General features: G+C 35.1%; 1 protein-coding gene across 3 annotated transcripts in view; it reads left to right on the top strand.

Moving 5' to 3' along the window:
* The first annotated feature begins 302 nt into the window (after positions 1-302).
* The window catches only part of LOC127538869 (DNA topoisomerase 2-binding protein 1-like), a 29,972-nt gene continuing 11,029 nt past the window's right edge, over positions 303-19,245 (top strand). The window contains exons 1-10 of one of the 3 annotated variants that reach the window (XM_051962664.1): positions 303-4,118; positions 4,891-4,979; positions 5,428-5,562; positions 5,887-6,030; positions 7,067-7,248; positions 8,847-9,043; positions 14,350-14,529; positions 14,964-15,088; positions 17,805-17,974; positions 18,158-18,372. In XM_051962664.1, coding sequence (XP_051818624.1) covers positions 4,899-4,979; positions 5,428-5,562; positions 5,887-6,030; positions 7,067-7,248; positions 8,847-9,043; positions 14,350-14,529; positions 14,964-15,088; positions 17,805-17,974; positions 18,158-18,372 — 1,429 coding nt within the window. In that variant the 5' untranslated portion in view covers positions 303-4,118; positions 4,891-4,898. The remainder of the gene's footprint in view (positions 4,119-4,890; positions 4,980-5,427; positions 5,563-5,886; positions 6,031-7,066; positions 7,249-8,846; positions 9,044-14,349; positions 14,530-14,963; positions 15,089-17,804; positions 17,975-18,157; positions 18,373-19,245) is intronic. The other 2 variants (XM_051962663.1, XM_051962662.1) reach the window with 2 other exon arrangements.

Here is a 19,245-nt window from a genome sequence, read left to right as displayed (position 1 = left end):
CTAAATTCTATAAACTTTTGACCCTTCTGATGTCTTACTCCTTACCCATGTTTTTCAACTTTTTTTACATCTGAGTTGTTAAATCTTATTAAATTATAATAGTTCACATATATATATATATATCTCTTTTAGATTTATAAAACAGTTTCTGTTCATTATATCATTCAACTCTCACACAAGTCCTATGAGATAAATAGCATAAGTATTATTTCTATTGAAAAATAAGGAAAGTAAACTCTATATAGATGCCTGAATAGATACACAACTTTTATGTGTGTGTATTTATACACATAATATTTAATATACTAATATAATTCAATATGCTAGTATATTATATAATATATAGTAAATACTATACTATAATATAGTATATTATATCATATAACATAATAGTATAAATATACACATAATGTGTGTGTATGTTTTCTGAGTTCTAGTCTTTATAACCCACTGCCTACTAGATATTTATACTTGAATGTCCCATAAGGTCTTCAAACTGAAAATGTCAAAAACAGAAGGCATTATCTTTTCCCCCAAAACCCTTCCCTCTTCTACACTTTTATCTTTCTGTTGAAAGTACCACAATGCTTCTAGTCACTTAAAATTACTACCCCAGAGCCATTCTTGACTCCTCAGTCTACTGTATACTCATACTCAATCAATTGCCAAATCTTATCAATTCTAGCCCCACAAAATATCTTTCAGTAGTACCATCTTCTTGATTCCCAAAGCAACTACTTTCCTCACCTCTTTCTAAATGGTCTTCCTGTCTCCAGTCTATCCCTTCTCCAATCTTTTCCCCCAACACAGCTGCCAAGTGCAAGTCCTAAAGCACAGATCTAACTATGACTGCTTCTTCACGAAGACTCTAATGATCCTATTTCTTCTGGAATAAATTACAAATTCCTCCATTTTACATTTAAAGCCCTTAACAATCTAGCTGCAGTTTATCTTTCTAGACTAGTGTCAAATTACTTCCATTGCTTTATTTTCCAGCCAACCTGCTCTACGTGTTGCCCTAACCTCCACATTCCACTGTCTTCCATTCTGCTCCTTTGCACAAGTAGAAAGAATCAGAACTAAGATTTAAATCTAGGTCATTAGATTCCACGTCCAGGACTTTGGCCAGCTATGCTGAGAGTTATGCACTGAGAAAGAATGAATCTCCGTGCCAAAGCTTCCCAGGCCATTTTTGGACGACTCTCACTGTTAGGAAGTTTTGAGAGGAAAATTATCCATCTTAGCTCTGTCCCCAGAAAATCAAGCAGGACAACTTTAACTAAAGGAACAACAACAACAAAGTACAGTAATTGTATACCAGGAAGATAAACACTAATGTCAGAATCCAAAACATGATGGGGAAAGTGTTGTTGATTTCGTTTATTGTTTATTGTTCAGTTGTATCCAACTTTTTGTGAACTCTTTTGGGATTTTCTTGGCAAAGATTGATTTGCCATTCCCTTCTCCAGGTCATGTTACAGATGAGGAAACTGAGGCAAATGGGATTAAGTGACTTGGCTAGGGTCACACAGCTAATAAGTGTCTGAGGCCAGATTTGAACTCAGGAGGAAGAGTCTTTATGACTCCAGTCCCAGCATTCTATGGACTGTGCCACCAAACTGCCCCATGACATCATCCACAACTTGAAATTTTAAGAAACTTAAAACTTTCACATTTTTTATCACATCATATCTTTGTCCTATCACATACGCACATAGATCTATATATTTATATCTATCTATGCATCCTAAAAGGAGGATAGGACAAAGATATGATGTGATAAAAATGTAAAGGTTTTAAGATTTGTAACAGTTTCAAGTGTCAAATTTTATGTAAAATCTTTGCTTTTTAATAGAGCAGCTAATTTTACTTTGAAAAAAATAACAAATTAGATATTTTCTCCAAGAACTAAGATAGCTATATATGTAATTATAAATATATATTATTGTAGGACCCGCGACCTTGAAATCATTTGCTAAGGCAACCACAGGCGATGGTGAGGTGAAAGCTAGGTACAACTATCTCCCACTGCTTGAATTCTATAAATGTATAAGTTTTTATGGCCCACAAAGGATGTTATTGATATCTAAATGGCCCTTGGAGGACTTCCCTATGTTTTTATTAAGAACAATGACAAAATGACAAGTAAACATGATGTTCCTGGATAATTGCTTTTTGGTTTTGATCTTGAAGAACAAGAATGAGGAAACAGGGCAAAGTATTGAATAATCTTTAGGTTCAACTGAATATATTAAGAAGAATTTTTTTCTTTCCTTTTTTGTTTAGGATATACAGGCTCTAAATAGGTTTTAATATTAAGTTCTCAAAACTGGATTAAGGATCTTACTTAGTCTTAACAATTGCAAAGAAATTTTTAAACATCTTTCCCTCCCATTTTGAATTCCTTTCTTGATATAGAAAAAAAAGGAGGCTCATTTTTACAAGTCAGGACTTCATGCATTCTTAAGATTCTTCCTTCAGCCTGTAGATAGCATTATCCACATCAGATTCAGGTTCAGGCAAAGAAAGATATAGAAAGTGATATATAAAAATTGAAGTTCTCTGAACTTTCAGGGAAATTATGGGTTTCTAAGTGGATGTTCTTTTAGTTCTCTTGCTTATAAGGATAACTCCATAAGATTCAAACTGGATGAGATTATAAATGTTTACTTTTTTCAACTTTTATGACACTGAAAGAATAATGGGTTTAAATCTTATTTTTAACTTTTATAGATTAAAAGAATGCACAAGATCATACTATGTAAAAGAATAATTTTGCTGTAGGTTTTTTAGAATTCTAACTTTTGCTCTGAATTATTTTTTTTACCTCCTGAATCTGTGTTCAAGCAGAATAAAACTAAGGTTTCTGAGATATGGTAAATTTATTGAAATAGCAGGACCTGGGAGCAACCAGGTGATTGCAGTGTATAGAACACCTACCCTGAAGTCAGGAGGACCTGAATTCAAATGTGATCTCAGATACTTAACATTTCCTAGCTGGGTGACCCTGAGCAAGTCATTTAACCCCAATTACCTCAGCAAAAATAAATAAATAAATAAGCAGAACTTGCCCCAGTGACATTTCTCTCACTCATAGGAATGGGTACTCTACCAATTCCAGCTACTGGGAGAATGGCAGCCCCTCAAAGCTGTGTTTGGCCAAGGGTAGGTGGCTTCCTCCTGTTATTGTGTTGCTCTATTTGGGGACAATTGTGATTCTCCACCTTGTAAAAGAAGAAAAGGCCTCAAGTAAGTGCCATACTTCTGGCACTGGTTACCTAGGCCCCAACCACACTAAGACTTTGGGGACATCCTGTGTAAGGAGACAGTAGCCTCCTTGTTTCCCTAGGGACCTCGAGAGAGAGACCTAGCCTGACCCCTGGGGCATAAGCCCTCCCCTTTCCCCCAGCACATTTTCATGGGGGAATTTGCATGGAAGCCAAGTGCCAGGAGGAGGATTCAGCAATGCAAGGCAAAAATGAAACCAGAAGGAAAAACAACACAAAGAAAACATTGAGCTTTTAATAGTCAAGCTGTCCATTGTTGGCATCTTTACAAAAAGAAATGACCCTGGGGACTTTCGATCCCCTCTCCCAATGAAAAATTGCCCCACAGAATCGGTGTTAGTTATGATTTCTAGTCACAGGTATCAAAATAAAATATGAACTTTTCACAATGAAACATTTACCTTTTTATCGCATCCATCTTTGTCTTGTCCCCCTTTCAGGATACATAGACAACCATAAACCAAATAAATGTGTCATAGGACAAAGATGGGATGCGATGAAAAGGTAAACTTTTGAAGCTTTGTACTAGTTCTAAGTTTCACATTTTCTGTAAACTCTTTAGATTTTAGAAAGATTGTACATTTTGCTTTGGGGTGGAAAGTTTCGAAGGCTAGAGGCTACATCTTTCCCCCCCCTCCAATTGGTGGGAAACTTGTGCCTGGGAGTAGGCGCTGGAAGCGCACTTCTTCCCTCCCCTATGGGTTCTCTCGACCCCGCCCGAGGCGCGAGTGCAGCCTGACTTCGGAATCTCGTTTGGACTCCCACGCAGCCGCAGTCTCCTCCAGTGGTGGTTCTTCACCTCAGTCACGTCAAGACTTCGAAGAGTCCGTGGTGAGTTAGAGTGGCCCAGGGGGACGGCCGTTGTGTAGCTGCTCCGGGCTACTGTCTGAGGAGCGGGTGGGCTGTTGGGCCACAAATTCTGGGAAGGAGGGAGAAAACCGAGCTGGGTTCCAGAGGGGCTGCACTCCTCTATGGGGATGAACTTCCATGGGGGATGAACTGCATTGCGTAAGGGATGGTGGGGGCGGGGCTTGGAGGCAGCAAGCCCCTCCTACTCCGAAAAGGTGGGGACCCAACGGGAGAATCCTTGTCAGGTGCTTAGCACACAGTAGATGCCATATAAATGTTAGCTAGTATCCTTGTTAGTCACCATCATCATCATCATCATCATTATTATTAATTCTCATTCCTTAGAACATCAAGGAAAGCCAGGGAGGCCCAGTGAACTGCATGCGCAAATACCCCCAAAGAGGGATTGAACCTTTTTTTAATGATGAATCTCTCCCGACCCCTAATTTTCCACTTTTAACCTTTCTGTTGCTGTGATACATCAGATATAGATATTGAAGTTATCTTAAGCAGTGAAAGATAGTCTGGCCAAGTGACCCTAGGGCCAGGAAGATGCAAGACAATTCCTGTCCCCCCAACACATCCTGAACCTCTCAGGGCTCTTGACAGCTCTCTAAGGTTGAGGTGCCAAGAAAGTGCCAACCTGAAGGAGCACTTCATCTGAAGGTGAAATTGCAGATCCATTCATGTCACTATCTCCAGTAGTCTTATTTTTTTTAAAAAATTTTAAAACCACATTTTACTGTATTTTTAGGTCAGAAAATGTCTCGAAGTGACAGGGCTCCGTGTGTTAAGTTTGTGAAGGGTCAGAGAAACTCTGAACTTTTTTTTTCAGCTTTTGGGGTAAGTGCAGTTGGCCATTTGTATTGCCTAGAGTTGTGAATTTGTTTTCATTTAACTTTGGTGACTTTGATTTATCAAGATATTTACAATCTAATAAAAATAAATTTGTAACTAAAATGTATTTCCACAATTATATTGTATATTCGTGTTGTGTATTATGGAGTTTCATTTGTATTTTCATTTCTGTTAGAGATATTCAGTATACCTTGGAAGAACAATGTATTCACGACTAGAACTTCATTATTTTTTGAAGTTTGATATAATTCCTGGAATAGCATCTTGTACTTTTAGAAAAATAATTCTTGAACATAGTTTTTTATGCATTTTTAGAAACCAGATTCATTGAGTGCCGTGTAAATTTTTAGTTCTTTTTCTTTCTCTTCTCTTTATATAGCTTATAGATATGTGAATACTTACAAGTATACTTTCATTTCACTTTTTGCTACAGTCTATGAAAGAATACCTGTCAGAAGAATATCTGCAAACTCTTATAGAAGAAGAGGCATTGAATGTAAAAGAAAGTGACAAATCACTTTATATCTGTGAACCATTTAGCGGCATTGCCTTTGATCATCTCCAAAAGGTTTGTCACTCGTTTTAGTATTTTACTTAGGTTCCAATGTCTGTTATTTCTGGGATGATCAGGTTTAGAGAAAATGCAAATTATAAACAGAGGTAGGCCACAAGGTGATAAATTTTCCAACCACAAAATTCTCAAAGACTATCTGCTAAGTTGTAACATAGTGTGTTACATGTGTTGGTGGAGAGAGTACTCAAAATTGTAGTACTAATTTTTGAAGAACATATATAAATACTGGTAAATACTACAGCTTAAAGGTAAGAAGGTATGTGAAGGGGAAAATCATCTTTTTTCTGCTTAAATGATGTTAACTTTGTCTTTTTATAGCTTGGCTGTAGAATTGTTGGCCCACAAGTAATTGTATTTTGCATACAGCACCAACGATGTGTCCCCAAATCAGAATATCCTGTTTACAATATGATTATGGCAGATCTAATTATTTCTTGTACAAGCCTTGACAAAGAAACAAAGGTAAGATAGTTTAGTAGAATTTTAATGTAAGCATATACTTCTTATATGGAAAATTTTTGTTGATTAAGCTATATATCAAAATGTTTTGAATTTTATTTCATATGTTATAAAATAAAGGGCTGCAGCTTAGCAGTATGATAGACAAAATGTTGATCTCCAATTGAGTTATATGCCACACAACTTATCCTGGCCAATGGCATCTCATAACAATGTTCATATAGTATAACAAGACTTCCACATATATCACGAAGCCTACTTGTAACCTCATGGTTGGTCCAATAACAGAACTGTAATTTCACACTCCATATATTCCACCTTTTATACACACCTTATTATTTCCTTTCAGATCATATGTGCCTACAGTTGCCTCAGCCATTGGATCAAATTGACTGCCAGGCCTTCCCCAGAACCCGTGTTTCTCCTTTTATAATATTGTTCTGGTGGTAACAAGTGCTTGCTTTCGGTAGTTATGCCTATAAATCAGAATGTAAAGATAGGATTATTTTTTTTCAAGATTGGACTTGGCACTTTTTTTGTTAATAGTATTTTACTTCTTTCCCATTTACATGTCGAGATAATTTTTGGCATTCCTTTTTGTAAGATTTTTACAAGATTTTGAGTTCCAAATTTTTCTTCCTTCTTCTCCTCTCTTCCAAAAATGGTAGGCAATTTGATAAAGGTTATTATATATGTGTTATCATATTTCCATTTTAATCATAGTTGTGAAAGAAGAGACAAAAGGGAAAAACATGAAAAAGAATAAAGTGAAAAATATACTTTAATCTGCATTAGAGAGAAGATTTAAAATCAAAACAAAGAGTTAAAATGTTTTTGGTGTCTTTGAATAGACTCATTCACCATTAGAAGACTTCTCTTTTCCTTTACAACTCATCTTTTTTCTAAAAGATTCATTTTAACATAACTTTGGTGTTTTGATACATATTATTTTGTTATGGGCTTAGGAGAATGGATGCTAGAGAAAAATAATATTGATTATTAATGAATGTATTTTCTATCCCTTCTTTTGGCGCTCTAGAAAGAAATTCACAAATATGTACAAATGATGGGTGGACGATTTTGCAGAGATTTGAATATGTCAGTAACTCATCTTATTGCTGGAGAAGTTGGCAGCAAAAAATATTTAGTGGCTGCAAGTCTAGGGAAACCTATTATGCTTCCTTCTTGGATAAAAGAGCTATGGAAGAAGTCACAAGAGAAGTAAGTTTTTTTATTGGCTTTAAGAAATGAGGCATAAGAAATTAAAACCATTTCTAATCATATGAAAAAGTTCTCTAAATCACTATTGATCAGAGAAATGCAAATTAAGACAACTGTTGAGACACTACTACACACCTCTCAGATGGGCTAAGATGACAAAAGATAATGACGGAAGTTGAAGGGGATGTGGGAAAACTGGGACACTGATACATTGTTGATAGAACTGTGAATGGATCCATTCTGGAGAGCAATTTGGGACTATGCTCAAAGGGTTATCAAACTGTGTGCATACCCTTTGATCCAGCAGTTTTACTACTGGGCTTATATCGCAAAGAGATTTTAAAGGAGGGAAAGGGACCCACATTGCAAAAATGTTTGTGGTAGCCCTTTTCATAGTGGCAAAAAACCGGAAACTGACTGGATGTGCATCAGTTAGAAAATGGATGAATAAATCATGGTATATGAATGTTATGGAATATTATTGTTTTATAAGAAACAACCAGCAGGATGATTTCAAAGAGGCTTGAAGAGACTTACAGGAACTGATGTGAAGTGAAATGAGCAGACAACCTCAATATTGTACTACGATCAATTCTGATGAATGTGACTCTTTTCAACAATGAAATGATTGATGCCAGTTCCAATGATGTTGTGATGAAGTGAGCCATCTACACCCAAAGAGAGGATTGGGGGAGGGGGACTGTGTGTGTGTTGTAGATCACATTACATTCTCATTCTGTTTGTTGTTGTTCACTTGCATTTTGTTTTCATACTCATTCTCTTTCCTTTTTGATCTGATTTTTCTTGTGTAGCAAGAGAATTGTATAACTATGTTTACACATATTGGATTTAACATATATTTTAACATGTATAACATATATTGGATTGCTTGTCATCTAGGGAAAGGGGTGGGGAGAAGAAGGGGAAAATCTGAAACACAAGACTATGCAAGGGTCAATGTTGAAAAATTATCTGTGAATATGTTTTGAAAATAAAAAGCTTTGAAAAGGAAAAAAAAAGTAAATAATGCATGAAGTCACTTAAGTCTAATCTTCATGATCCCCTGAAGAAAATTTTGTATGTTCTTTCCCTAGTCATTCCAGTGACCTGAACAGATTCAACACCACTTTCTTTTCCAAACCCAGAAGGATGAAAGTTTCCTTGTCACAGAATGACTATCTATGATAGGCAGTGTGATGAGGAAAGAGTATAAGAGCACCTTTGTTCATTGGAATGTGTCTGAGTATTGAATTAGTCACCCTCCGGGACTCCATTTTTTTATTTGTAAAATGAAAAAATTGTATTAGATGACCTCAATAAGGTCCCTGCAGCTTCTCCATTTAGCTTGTTATGAATTAGCCTATCCTCATAATTTCCCACATGTTTAACAAGTTCAAAGGGAAGGTGACTTGTATATATAATTCTTATTTGAATTGTTATGATTGTAAACCTAAAATATGAGAAAAGAAAATGATGGGAAAAGCACAGACTATTTCTGGCATCAGCAAAATATTTACTAACTAAACTTTGGAGCAAATATTTTGTTTAACTTTTTATGGTACAGTAAATATTTTCCTTCCACTATTTTATTTTTCTAGCTCTATGACACAACATAAAGATATAAATATGGAAGATTTTAAATGTCCTTTATTTTTTGGCTGTACAATTTGTGTCAGTGGTTTATGTACCCTCGAAAGAAGGGCAATTCAGCAACTCACATCTGAACATGGAGGTCAATATACGGGACATCTGCAAATGAACGAATGTACACACCTCATTGTTCAAGAACCAAAAGGTAAAAATGATTCCCAAAAAAGTAAACCACAATCACAAATAGCTATTGCTATTAATACCTTTGAATACTTTGGTTTTATTTCTCTTAGTAATGGGCAGAACCAAGATTTCAGCAAAAAGAGGTAGATAGCTTTCTCCTTCCCACTCCCAATCCTCCCCCCAAATAAAATAGATGTAGGAAATGTACTCAATCAAATCCTGAAAGAAAAAAAGAGAAAAGGTCATAGCAAGTCATAGGGATGCAGACAGAATGGAGACTGACCAGAAGTATGCCAAAAAGATTCCTATAGCCTTTAGGGACAATGGCTAAAGTAAAAGTGAGGATCCAGAATCATATCAGGTCACTTCCAGCCAGCTTAGGAGGTGCCACCTGGCAGTTCCATCCCTTACCACCCAGTTCAGGGCAGACTGATGAGTGTATCTCTATCTAGGGGTGGCAGTCCACAGTCCTAGGTCCTGGGCTATAGCTCAGACTCCCAGGAACAGATTAGCATCTTAGTTCCAGTTCAGTGTGATTCCTGCTGAAGAAACACAAGAACAGGAATACCCAACTAGAGGGAAATTTACACTCTAAATCAACTGGGTTTTCCATCTCACTGATGGTTTACTCTGGCTTAGACCCAGACCCAGTTTAGAAACTTGTGGAATTCAGACCTAGGAGGCAGTGAGCTGTTTTGGATTATACTACTTTAGAAACCACACACTATAACAGCAGCAGTAATGATTATGATGATGATGATGACAATGATACCTAGCATTTATATAGCACCTACTATGTGTCAGACACTGTATTTTATAAATATCACTCCATTTCATCCTCACAACGACTCTTAGAGGTAAGTCCTGTTATCATTACAGATGAGGAATTTTTTTTAAATAATATTTTATTTTCCCAAATACAGGCAAAGATAGTTTTCAATATTCATCTTTGCTAAACTTTGTGTTCCAAATTTTTCTTCCTCTCTTCCCCCCCTCACCCCCTTCCCAAAGACAGCAAACAATCTGATATAGGTCTAACATGTGCAATTCTAAACATATTTCCATATTCATCATGATGTGCAAGAAAAATCAGATCAAAAGGGAAAGCACAAGAAAGAAACAAGTAAATAAACAGCAACATCGAAAAGGTGAAAATACTTTGCTTTGATCCACATTCATTCTCCACAGTCCTTTCTCTGGTTGCAGATGGCTCTTTCTATCACAAGTCTATTGGAATTGCCTTGAATCACTTCATTCTTGAAAAGAGCCAAGTCCTTCAGAGTTGATAATCACATAATTTTGTTGTTGCTGTGTACAATGTTCTCTTGATTCTGCTAACTTCACTCAGCATTAGTTCATTTAAGTCTTTCCAAGGTGTTTCTGAAATCAGCCTACTCATCATTTCTTATAGAACAATAATATTTTATTACATTCAAATATCATAACTTATTTAGCCTTTCTCTAACAGATGAGCATCCACTCAATTTTCAGTTCCTGAAGAGAAACATGTTTAAGTGACATGTCCAAAGTCACAAGGTTTCTGAAACTGAATTTGAACTCTTTCTGACTCTAGGCCCAGTGATTAATGCATTAAACTACCTAAATGACAAGAAAGCAGCCATTAGATCAGCCTAGACCTTCCCATCAGAGTTCCCAGAACCTTGTCCTAATATCATGACCAACATCAAGAAGTAGACTGGCAGAATGAGCAAACAAAAAAAGAGTCCTTCCACACAAAGATATTATGATGCCATGATTATCCAAGTCAATCTGAAAAGAAGAGAGTAATTCAAAACATCTACAAGAAAAGCCTCAAAGTAAAATTCGGCTCGGTTACAAATTGAACTAAAATTCCTAGGAGGGTTTAAGCAATAGTTTAAAGAGTTTTTAAAAACTTTTTTGTGAAATGAGAGCACTGGATAAAAAAAATAGAAAAGAAATGAGAGTTGTGAGAGAAATTATTAGGAGGAAGTACAGTTTAGTTCAAAAGGTATAAAATCTTGCTCAAGCAACAAACTCTCGGAAAATTAGAGTGAGCCAAAAAGAAGCTATTGACTCCATGAGATAATATGAAATAGTAAAACAACATCAAAATTCTGAAAAAATTGAAGAAAGTGTTAGCTATCACATAGGAAAAACAAATGGCCTGGAAAATAATTCACTTAGAAAAAGTTTAGAAATCACAAAACTACCTGAAAGCAGTGACCAAAAGTGGGGCTAGAATCATATTTTAAGAAACCTTAAAAGAAAAGAAAAGGACCTCTTAGAATCACAGAATAAAGTAGAAATAGGAGCAATCTATTTGTCACCTTTTGAAAGAAAGAAAATCACCAGGAACATTAGAATCAAAAGTAAGAGCTTTCCCATCAAAAGAAAAATTACCATGAAAAAAGAAAAGAAAAAATCCAAGTACTAAGAGCCACAGGACCATAGAAGAATTTGTACCATTATTATAAATGAGTGAAAAACTTAGAATATGATATTCTAGAAGACAAAGGATTAGATCTACAGCCAAGAGTTATTTATCCTAGGGAAAAGGGGGTATTGGGGAATGGAGAGGAAGAGATTAAGCTTTAATCCACTGTGCTAAGCACTTTAGGAATATTATTTCATTTGATCCTCACAACAACCCTGTGAGACAAGTGCAATTTTTATCATTTTCTAGTTTAAGAAACTGAGGCAAGCCCGTGATTTGCCCAGGGTCGCATAACTAGTAAGTTCCTGAAGTCAAAGTTGAACTCATCACTGCAAAAGATGAGAAAATTGAAACATCAAAAGCTGTCAAAAGACTCAAAAATAGATCCTTACAATCACCAACCAAAATCCTAGAACACTAATAATGAAACATGCTACCCACTTCTTGATAGAAAGATGATTTAATACAGAATGAGACAAATACGTGCATGTTGTTTTTTTCTTTTAAGACATGACCTCTCTTCCGATTTTTCCCCGGCCTCCCAAAAAAAAGAAAAAAAAAAAAAAAAAGAAAAGACATGACCAAGGGAGAAATTAATCTTATATATTATACATATTTGTAGTAGATTTTGTTTTTCTTTTGTTCTCAATTTGTGGGAGGGACAGGGTGAAAGGGCAGATTTTTGCTGATTGAAAAAGTGATGATGATAATAAAGGAGCTGAGGAAGGGTCCCATGCCTTTCATTTTCTATAGAAACAGATTAAAAATATATATATATCTTTCTTTGCATGTTGTCATGCTACATGTTAAGTTAAAAGCCATTAAGTAGCATTTTTATAATTTCATTAAATCTTATGTTTCTCTGTTTTTTTAATTACTGTTTTTCTTCCAAATATGAATTACTTGGGAAAAAGAAGGGTTAGAGAGTAAAAACATTTTAAAAATAATAATCGTTAGTGACTGTATCTACACAAATAGGTGAAATATTTTTACAAAATTGAATAATTTTCTTGTGTTCTTGAAATTGGTTGACTAAATTGGGTAATTAATCCTTGTTCTTCTTTAAGAGTTAGTCCAGTCACTGAATGATTGTGTTCTATATGCATGGGTACTTCCCAAAAATAATGAGCCAGGCAGGAAAGATATGTTATTGATAGCAAAAAATATATATATTTTTAAATATGGTAAGATGATTTGGCCTCTAGCATTTTGCTAAAGAATAACAGGCTTTCACATTCATGTCAGAGTTGACAAAATTTTTTCTTCAGACTGCACATCCTATCAAGTAGATGTGTAAATATTCTTATCTGTGTTTTAGACATGAGGAAGCTGAAGTTCAGGAAAGTTAAATGACTTACCTGGGGTCAGCACCAAGAATGAGGGTGATCTGTGATCCTGAGTCCACACCCCATGTCTTCTGACTCTTAGTCCATGCTCTTTTCTTTCCATGTGCAGCTTCTCACTAAGATAAAGACCTGTATGTGGGATTCCTATAAATGTCTTTCTGAGCTTTTCAGTATCTGTACAGATAGAATGGAGAGCAGGGCTTGCTACTGTGCTTCCTTTTTTATTATCTTTGCTTGTGCTGAAATACCTCAGTGGAAGAGATGTTCTCATTCAGGGTCATGAATGTAAAGCTAAGTCTGAAGTACAAAATAGAGATTGTAATTAAATGATTATTCAGTTGCTAAAGCTATAGGATATCCAAGAACTCCTGGTTTTCAAGACTATCTGATGTAGAATTCTAATTTGGTCACTTCTTCCATCTGATCTTATTTTCTCTGCAGCTATGGTGTGATGCAGCATATTAAAATAATTGGAGAAGAGAACAATTATATAGAGAATCAACTTGATATTAGATTAGTTTTGCTTTTAAAATACTGTTTTATTATGTTTGTACTTTAACATACATATATATATATACATTTTCTCATATATAAATGCACATTTATTTACGTTATAATGTTTTAACTTTGAAATATGTCTGTGTATACTTGACTGGGGGCACCTAGATGGTACAGTAGATAGAATGCTGGGCCTGAGTCTGGAAAACTCATCTCCCCAAGTTCAAATCTGGCCTCACATACTTACTATAGTTGTGTGACCCTGGAGAAGTAACTTAATCATGTTTGCCTCAGTTTTTTCATCTGTAAAAATGAGCTAGAGAAGGAAGAGGCAAGCTACTCCAGTACCTTTCCCGAGAAAACCCTATAGGGTCATGAGTTAGACACTACTGAACAACACCAACATCCTTATTGAGAAAAAATGATGTTATTGATGATCATAAACTGATAATTTATGAAATGGGAGTAGGCATGCCCAGTTCTTTGGGTACTCATCAAGAAAGGCATTGGTAGAGTGGATGGCAGTCAAAGTTTAATTAGGCACAGACGGTACCAAGACAATTGTCGAGAGGGTAAGTGGAATGGAAACTGGGAACAGAATCATGAAGGAAGGCAAGCAACATAGTTGGAAGAAGATCAGGGAAGGGAAGAGGAAAAGAGTAGCAAGTAATCATGGTTTTTACAGTTGAGAGTACTCAGCTGCATGCATCTGATAGAGTTGGAAAAGTGCTCAGTGGGGCAGGAGTTTGAGGTCTCGTTCTTATATGTTTGGGGGGGATAAATGGTTTTCTGTGCTACCTTGAGGTTAATTTTAACATATCCAGTGTTGTAATTACTTATAAACCTACTATACCGACTATAAGGGGGGTGGGGTAGAGGTGGGTAGGTTGAGTAAGTAGACAAAAGATACAATTTTAACACAGAGCACTATAACTTATAGTCATTATAGTATGAATATTTTCCAGTATTGTAATTTAATTCTGATTTTTTTCACCTAAATTTGAGAATTTAAATAATTATGTGAAAGAATTCATAGATTGTAATTTTTTGTCTTTTTGTACATGGTAGGTCAAAAATATGAATATGCCAAAAGATGGAATGTGCATTGTGTGACTGTTGAGTGGTTTTATCATAGTATTGAAAAGGGCTTCTGTCAAGATGAAGCTAAGTACAAGATAGAGTCTATATCAGAAGCAAAGAGTGAGCCATGTATTTCAACTGCTGCAGGCCAGAACAATGAAGCTGGTGGTAAGTCGCTTATTATAACTGGTCATTTTTTTAGCCTTGATTACTGCAGTGATAGTTGTTTTATTAATAGGATCATCAGCTGTTTCTTATTCAAAAACTGAATGTAGTATTATGCTTTCTTTCGTTTATAAATTGTACTACAATAGAAAAATATTTTTTCAGAACTATTCAGGGTTTCAGTTCATTTTATATTATATATGGCACTATGTTTATTAACAAATTTTGTTCTGTTTATCTCATATTTTGTCTTTCAGCAAAATTGCTGAATCTTATCTTTGAAATAAAAAAAAACTTAATATCAATTGAAAAATCAAGCTCATCAAATGAAAACAATAATCATTGAGTACCTGGCTCATTTTTGCACTGTCTTCGATACATTTTATATATAGGTTATACTCTTGCAAATGTATGTCACGTTTCTAACATCCATTCAGGTTACACTAATGAATCTATACATAACTCAGTTGTGAACAACAGCTTGGGGTCTCTGCTTGAGAATCTACAAAATCTGGATATCAATGCATTTCAAGGACCTATGGATTTACTAGACGGTTGTCGGGTATGTCTACTAAATTGATGAACTCTATAATGATTTTCAGACTCTTTAGCCTTATAATTATAGCTTTCTATAGTTGGGGCCCTGCTTATCTTCAAACCTGATCTTGTGTTACTCTCTTATGTGAAATGTGAAACTTTTCCTTCAGCCAAATTGGTCTGTTCACTATCTCCAGTTGTACTTTTTGCATCTTTCTGTCTCCATATACTTGCTCATTCTGTCCCTATTTTGGGGAATGTTCTATTTCTCCAACTCTTCTCTTCCTAACCATGATCTGCTTGATTTATAAGGCCTAGCTGGATTTTTGAACTCCTTGATGAAAATTTTTCTATTTCTCTAGTCTATTTTGATTATTCTTCTCTGAAATTTTTTTCTACCACTTATTTAGCTTTTGTGATCTTTCTTACATCATGGTTTAATTCTTACCTTAATTATAGTTTTCTTTTAGCCTTGTTTCTCCAAATGTACTCTGGGCTCTTTAAAAAAAAAGTGTTAATATATTATATTTTATCTCCTCTAGTGACTAGCATTGCTATTGAATACAGCTTTGCACATAAAAAGAGAGCCATAAATGTGAACTGATTCATATTTTCCATGTCTTCAGTGAAAGAAAAAGGGCATATGTAATTATCCCCATTTTATAATGAGCACAACATTGAAATTATAAAGTGCTTAAATTTATTCAAGTACATGTTCAGGACTCTACTATGCTATATTATGAGAGTGTATCATTTACTTATTCTTGTCTTTTAAATCCAGCATGTGTGTGTCTCTTGTCTTCCTTGTTAAAATAAAATTTTCACTTCCTAGCAATCAGGATAATTTACTGTGGGACATAGAGGTGATAGAAATTCTTGTTTAAAGGCATCATCAAAGCATGCTATTGTCTTTTCATCTAAGACCTATTATGTACCATATATTCTGATAATAGTATTATTTACTGATGCACTGAATTGTACAGAATGGTTACAGAACAGGACAAAGTTCATTCAACAAGCATTTATTAAACACTACCTTCAAGCCACTAAATTAAGTTGTAGGGATTCAAATCTGAAACAACATAGTCTTGACTTCAGGAAGTTTTTGGAGGCAGATAAAATGTATACCAATTCAAACTAAAAAATATAAAGTTGTTTTTGGTGAGGCAAGAATGCCACTAAGCAAGGCATATCAGGATAGCTTAATAAAGGATCATGGGCTTGAGGGAGGAAGGTAAGGATTCTAAGAGATAGAGGTTAAGAAAGGGAAGATAGGCATAAAAGAGAGGGAATGAGGTATTTGATGAGTGTCAAGTATAAGAAACATATTGAGAGTCAGAGGTAGAGATAGTAATTATAATTAACCTAGAAAAAAAGTTGTTGATCACATTATACACATCTGTAAATGCCAAATAAGAGTTTATGTTTTGTTCTAGAGGTATTAAGGAACCACTATGTTTTTTAAGGTATAGAGCAAAAAAGAAAAAAGAAAAAAAAAGACCTTTGCTGTAGAAATATCATTTGGCATCTCTGAAGATATTGGTTTGGAGAAAAAAAGAAACCAGTTAGTGGTAGGAGTAGTCAAGGCAGTTGGTGATAAAAATACCTGGACTAGGTTTGTGGTTATATCAGTAAAGACAGAACAACAAATAAATGTTTTAAATGGCAGAATTGACAAGATGTAGCAATTGATGGTTATGGAAGTGAGGGAGAATGAAGTCAAAAATGACACCAAGGGCTTAAAGCTAGATGAGTGGAAGGGTGCTAGAGCCTCAAAAGGGAAAAGGAAACAAGAGGAGTGAAATTCAGGGACAAATAATGAATTGCAATGTGAATGTTAAATATATAACAAGAACTTAATGGTGTAGAGAAGATGAAAGGTATGAGAGAAGAAATGGCCAAAAACCAATATTCCTGGGAATGGGTTTAGATTGGGGTAGGTCTTGAGCTGAATCTCAGAAAAAAGATAGAATAAGCATAATGAGGAAAAAAGTAGAGTGGATATTGCAGCCAAACAATGTGACCAAAAGTGGGGAGGAGGAATGGGTTGTTGCATGGGTTTTTTACTACAACATTAAGGACTTAAAAGACCTAGTGCAACTTAAATTAGCAAAAACATCAAGTTCTCAAAGAGAAACAGAGACACCAGCAAATAGCTTTGGATTAGGAGGCATAGTAGAAAGGGTAACAGAAGCCCTGAGTAAGTAATGGATCTGACACTTACCAACTTTGTCATTCTACACAAGAATATAATGTAATGTAATGTAATTTTTCTTAATCTCCCATTTCCTTATCTATAAAATGAGAATATTAGGCATTGTTCAAAGCTCCCCCAATAGAATTACTGTGAGGAAAATGCTTGGTATACCTTAAAGTTCTGTGTATTTCTGAGCTATTTTCTTTTTTTTGTTTGTTTGTTTGTTTGCTGAGGCACTTGGGGTTGAGTGACTTGCCCAGGGTCACACAGCTAGGAAGTGTGAAATGTCTGAGATCAGATTTGAACTCAGGTCCTCCTGACTTCAGAGCTAGTGCTCCAACCACTGCACCACTTAGCTTGCCCCTTTTCTGAACTATTTTCATGTCATACTTAAATTACCTTATTTTGTGGTTGCACTGATTTTGCAACTTCAAAATCAAAAATGTGCTCATAATATAAAATATGTTTGGGAGGTTATTGCTAAATTATATAATGAATTTACTCTTTAGTCTAAAGCAAGTATTTTTCTATTCTCTCTCTGCAGATATACCTTTGTGGGTTTCATGACAAAAAGTTAGATCAAGATAAACTGAGAAGACTCATTAATTGTAGTGGTGGAGTTTGCTTTAATCAGCTCAGTGAAGATGTGACCCATGTTATTGTTGGAGATTATGATGATGAGTTAAAACAGTTTTTGACTAAGTCAACACACAGGTTCTTTCTGTTTTCATTTTAAAATAGTTTCCACAGTGATAAGAATTTTTCTTGTCTTGCAAATTATAAAAATGACTGAAGTAGAGGCTTATTATTTAGAAACTTGTAAAAAAAAAAAAACAAGGAAAAAATAATCCTCATACCTCAAACTAATATGTTACAACTCTATTGCTGTTTTCACAGGCCTCATGTAGTTGGAGCAAAATGGTTGCTGGAAAGTTTTAATAAAGGTTACCTGCTTTCTGAGGAACAATACAGCCAGTTGAATTACCAGCCAGTTGAGATATCCATATCAGAACAACCAGAAATGAAAAGGAATACCAATTTTCCCAAGATAGAATTTGCAGAGGCTGAGAAGCAAAATGTCTCTCAAAATGACAATGATGACATGATGATAGGTATGAACTATTTAAATCAGACATGTTTTTGAGAAAAATTTACTTTCTTAAAACTATTTCCAAAATTATGTTTTGATAAGCTCAGTTTTTATTTTCATTTAACTTATTTGTCTTTAAAACACCCCTGTAAGATAAACAGATATTTTTAACCTTTCCTTTGAAAATTGTGAAACTCAGACACTGAAGAGGTTTGTTTTTTTTAAGTTTACCTCCTTGATAGCTAAGCTGCAACTAAAACTCAAAGTCTCAAGTACAGTTCATCAGTACTCTATCCACCAAATTTTACTTGCATCTCAGTATAGTTTAGTATAAGATTAAAATCTTAGGTAGTATGGGCTGGTGTTTTGGTTTCTAAACTGAAAGATGCATTCATATTGGTTACTTTTTTTAAAACAACTTTTGAAGACTTAAAAACTGTGGCCACTTCAAAGAGCAACCTCTCTACATAGGTTTCTAATTCTAACTACAACTGCTTCTTGAAAATCCTAACAATAAACAGCTCTATGGGTGAACTCAATTTTCCTTTGAAGGCCCAACCAATCAACATATTTTTTTAAAAATTATTTTGTTCTCTCCCTCCTACCTCTCCCCAATTAAAAAAAAGCCTTGTAATAAATATATGTAATCAAACAAGACAGACTCCTGCATTAAACAAAAACTTTTAAAGTATCTGATCTGTGCTGGGGATAAAAAGAACAAAAGCGAAACAGACCCCTAGGTAATTCTAAAGGAAGAGGAATACACTATACACATGTACAGATAGATACAAAGCAGATTTTAAAATAACCATGTAGGGAAACAGTCTGTTGTTTAGGCCAAGACTTTTAGGAAACTGGACATCTGTGACATAGCTATGGAGGTGGAGCATTATAT

This window comes from Antechinus flavipes, chromosome 5 (genome assembly GCF_016432865.1).
Source record: "Antechinus flavipes isolate AdamAnt ecotype Samford, QLD, Australia chromosome 5, AdamAnt_v2, whole genome shotgun sequence".
NCBI classification, from domain to species: Eukaryota; Metazoa; Chordata; class Mammalia; order Dasyuromorphia; family Dasyuridae; genus Antechinus; species Antechinus flavipes.
This window is presented reverse-complemented; position numbering and strand designations above follow the sequence as displayed.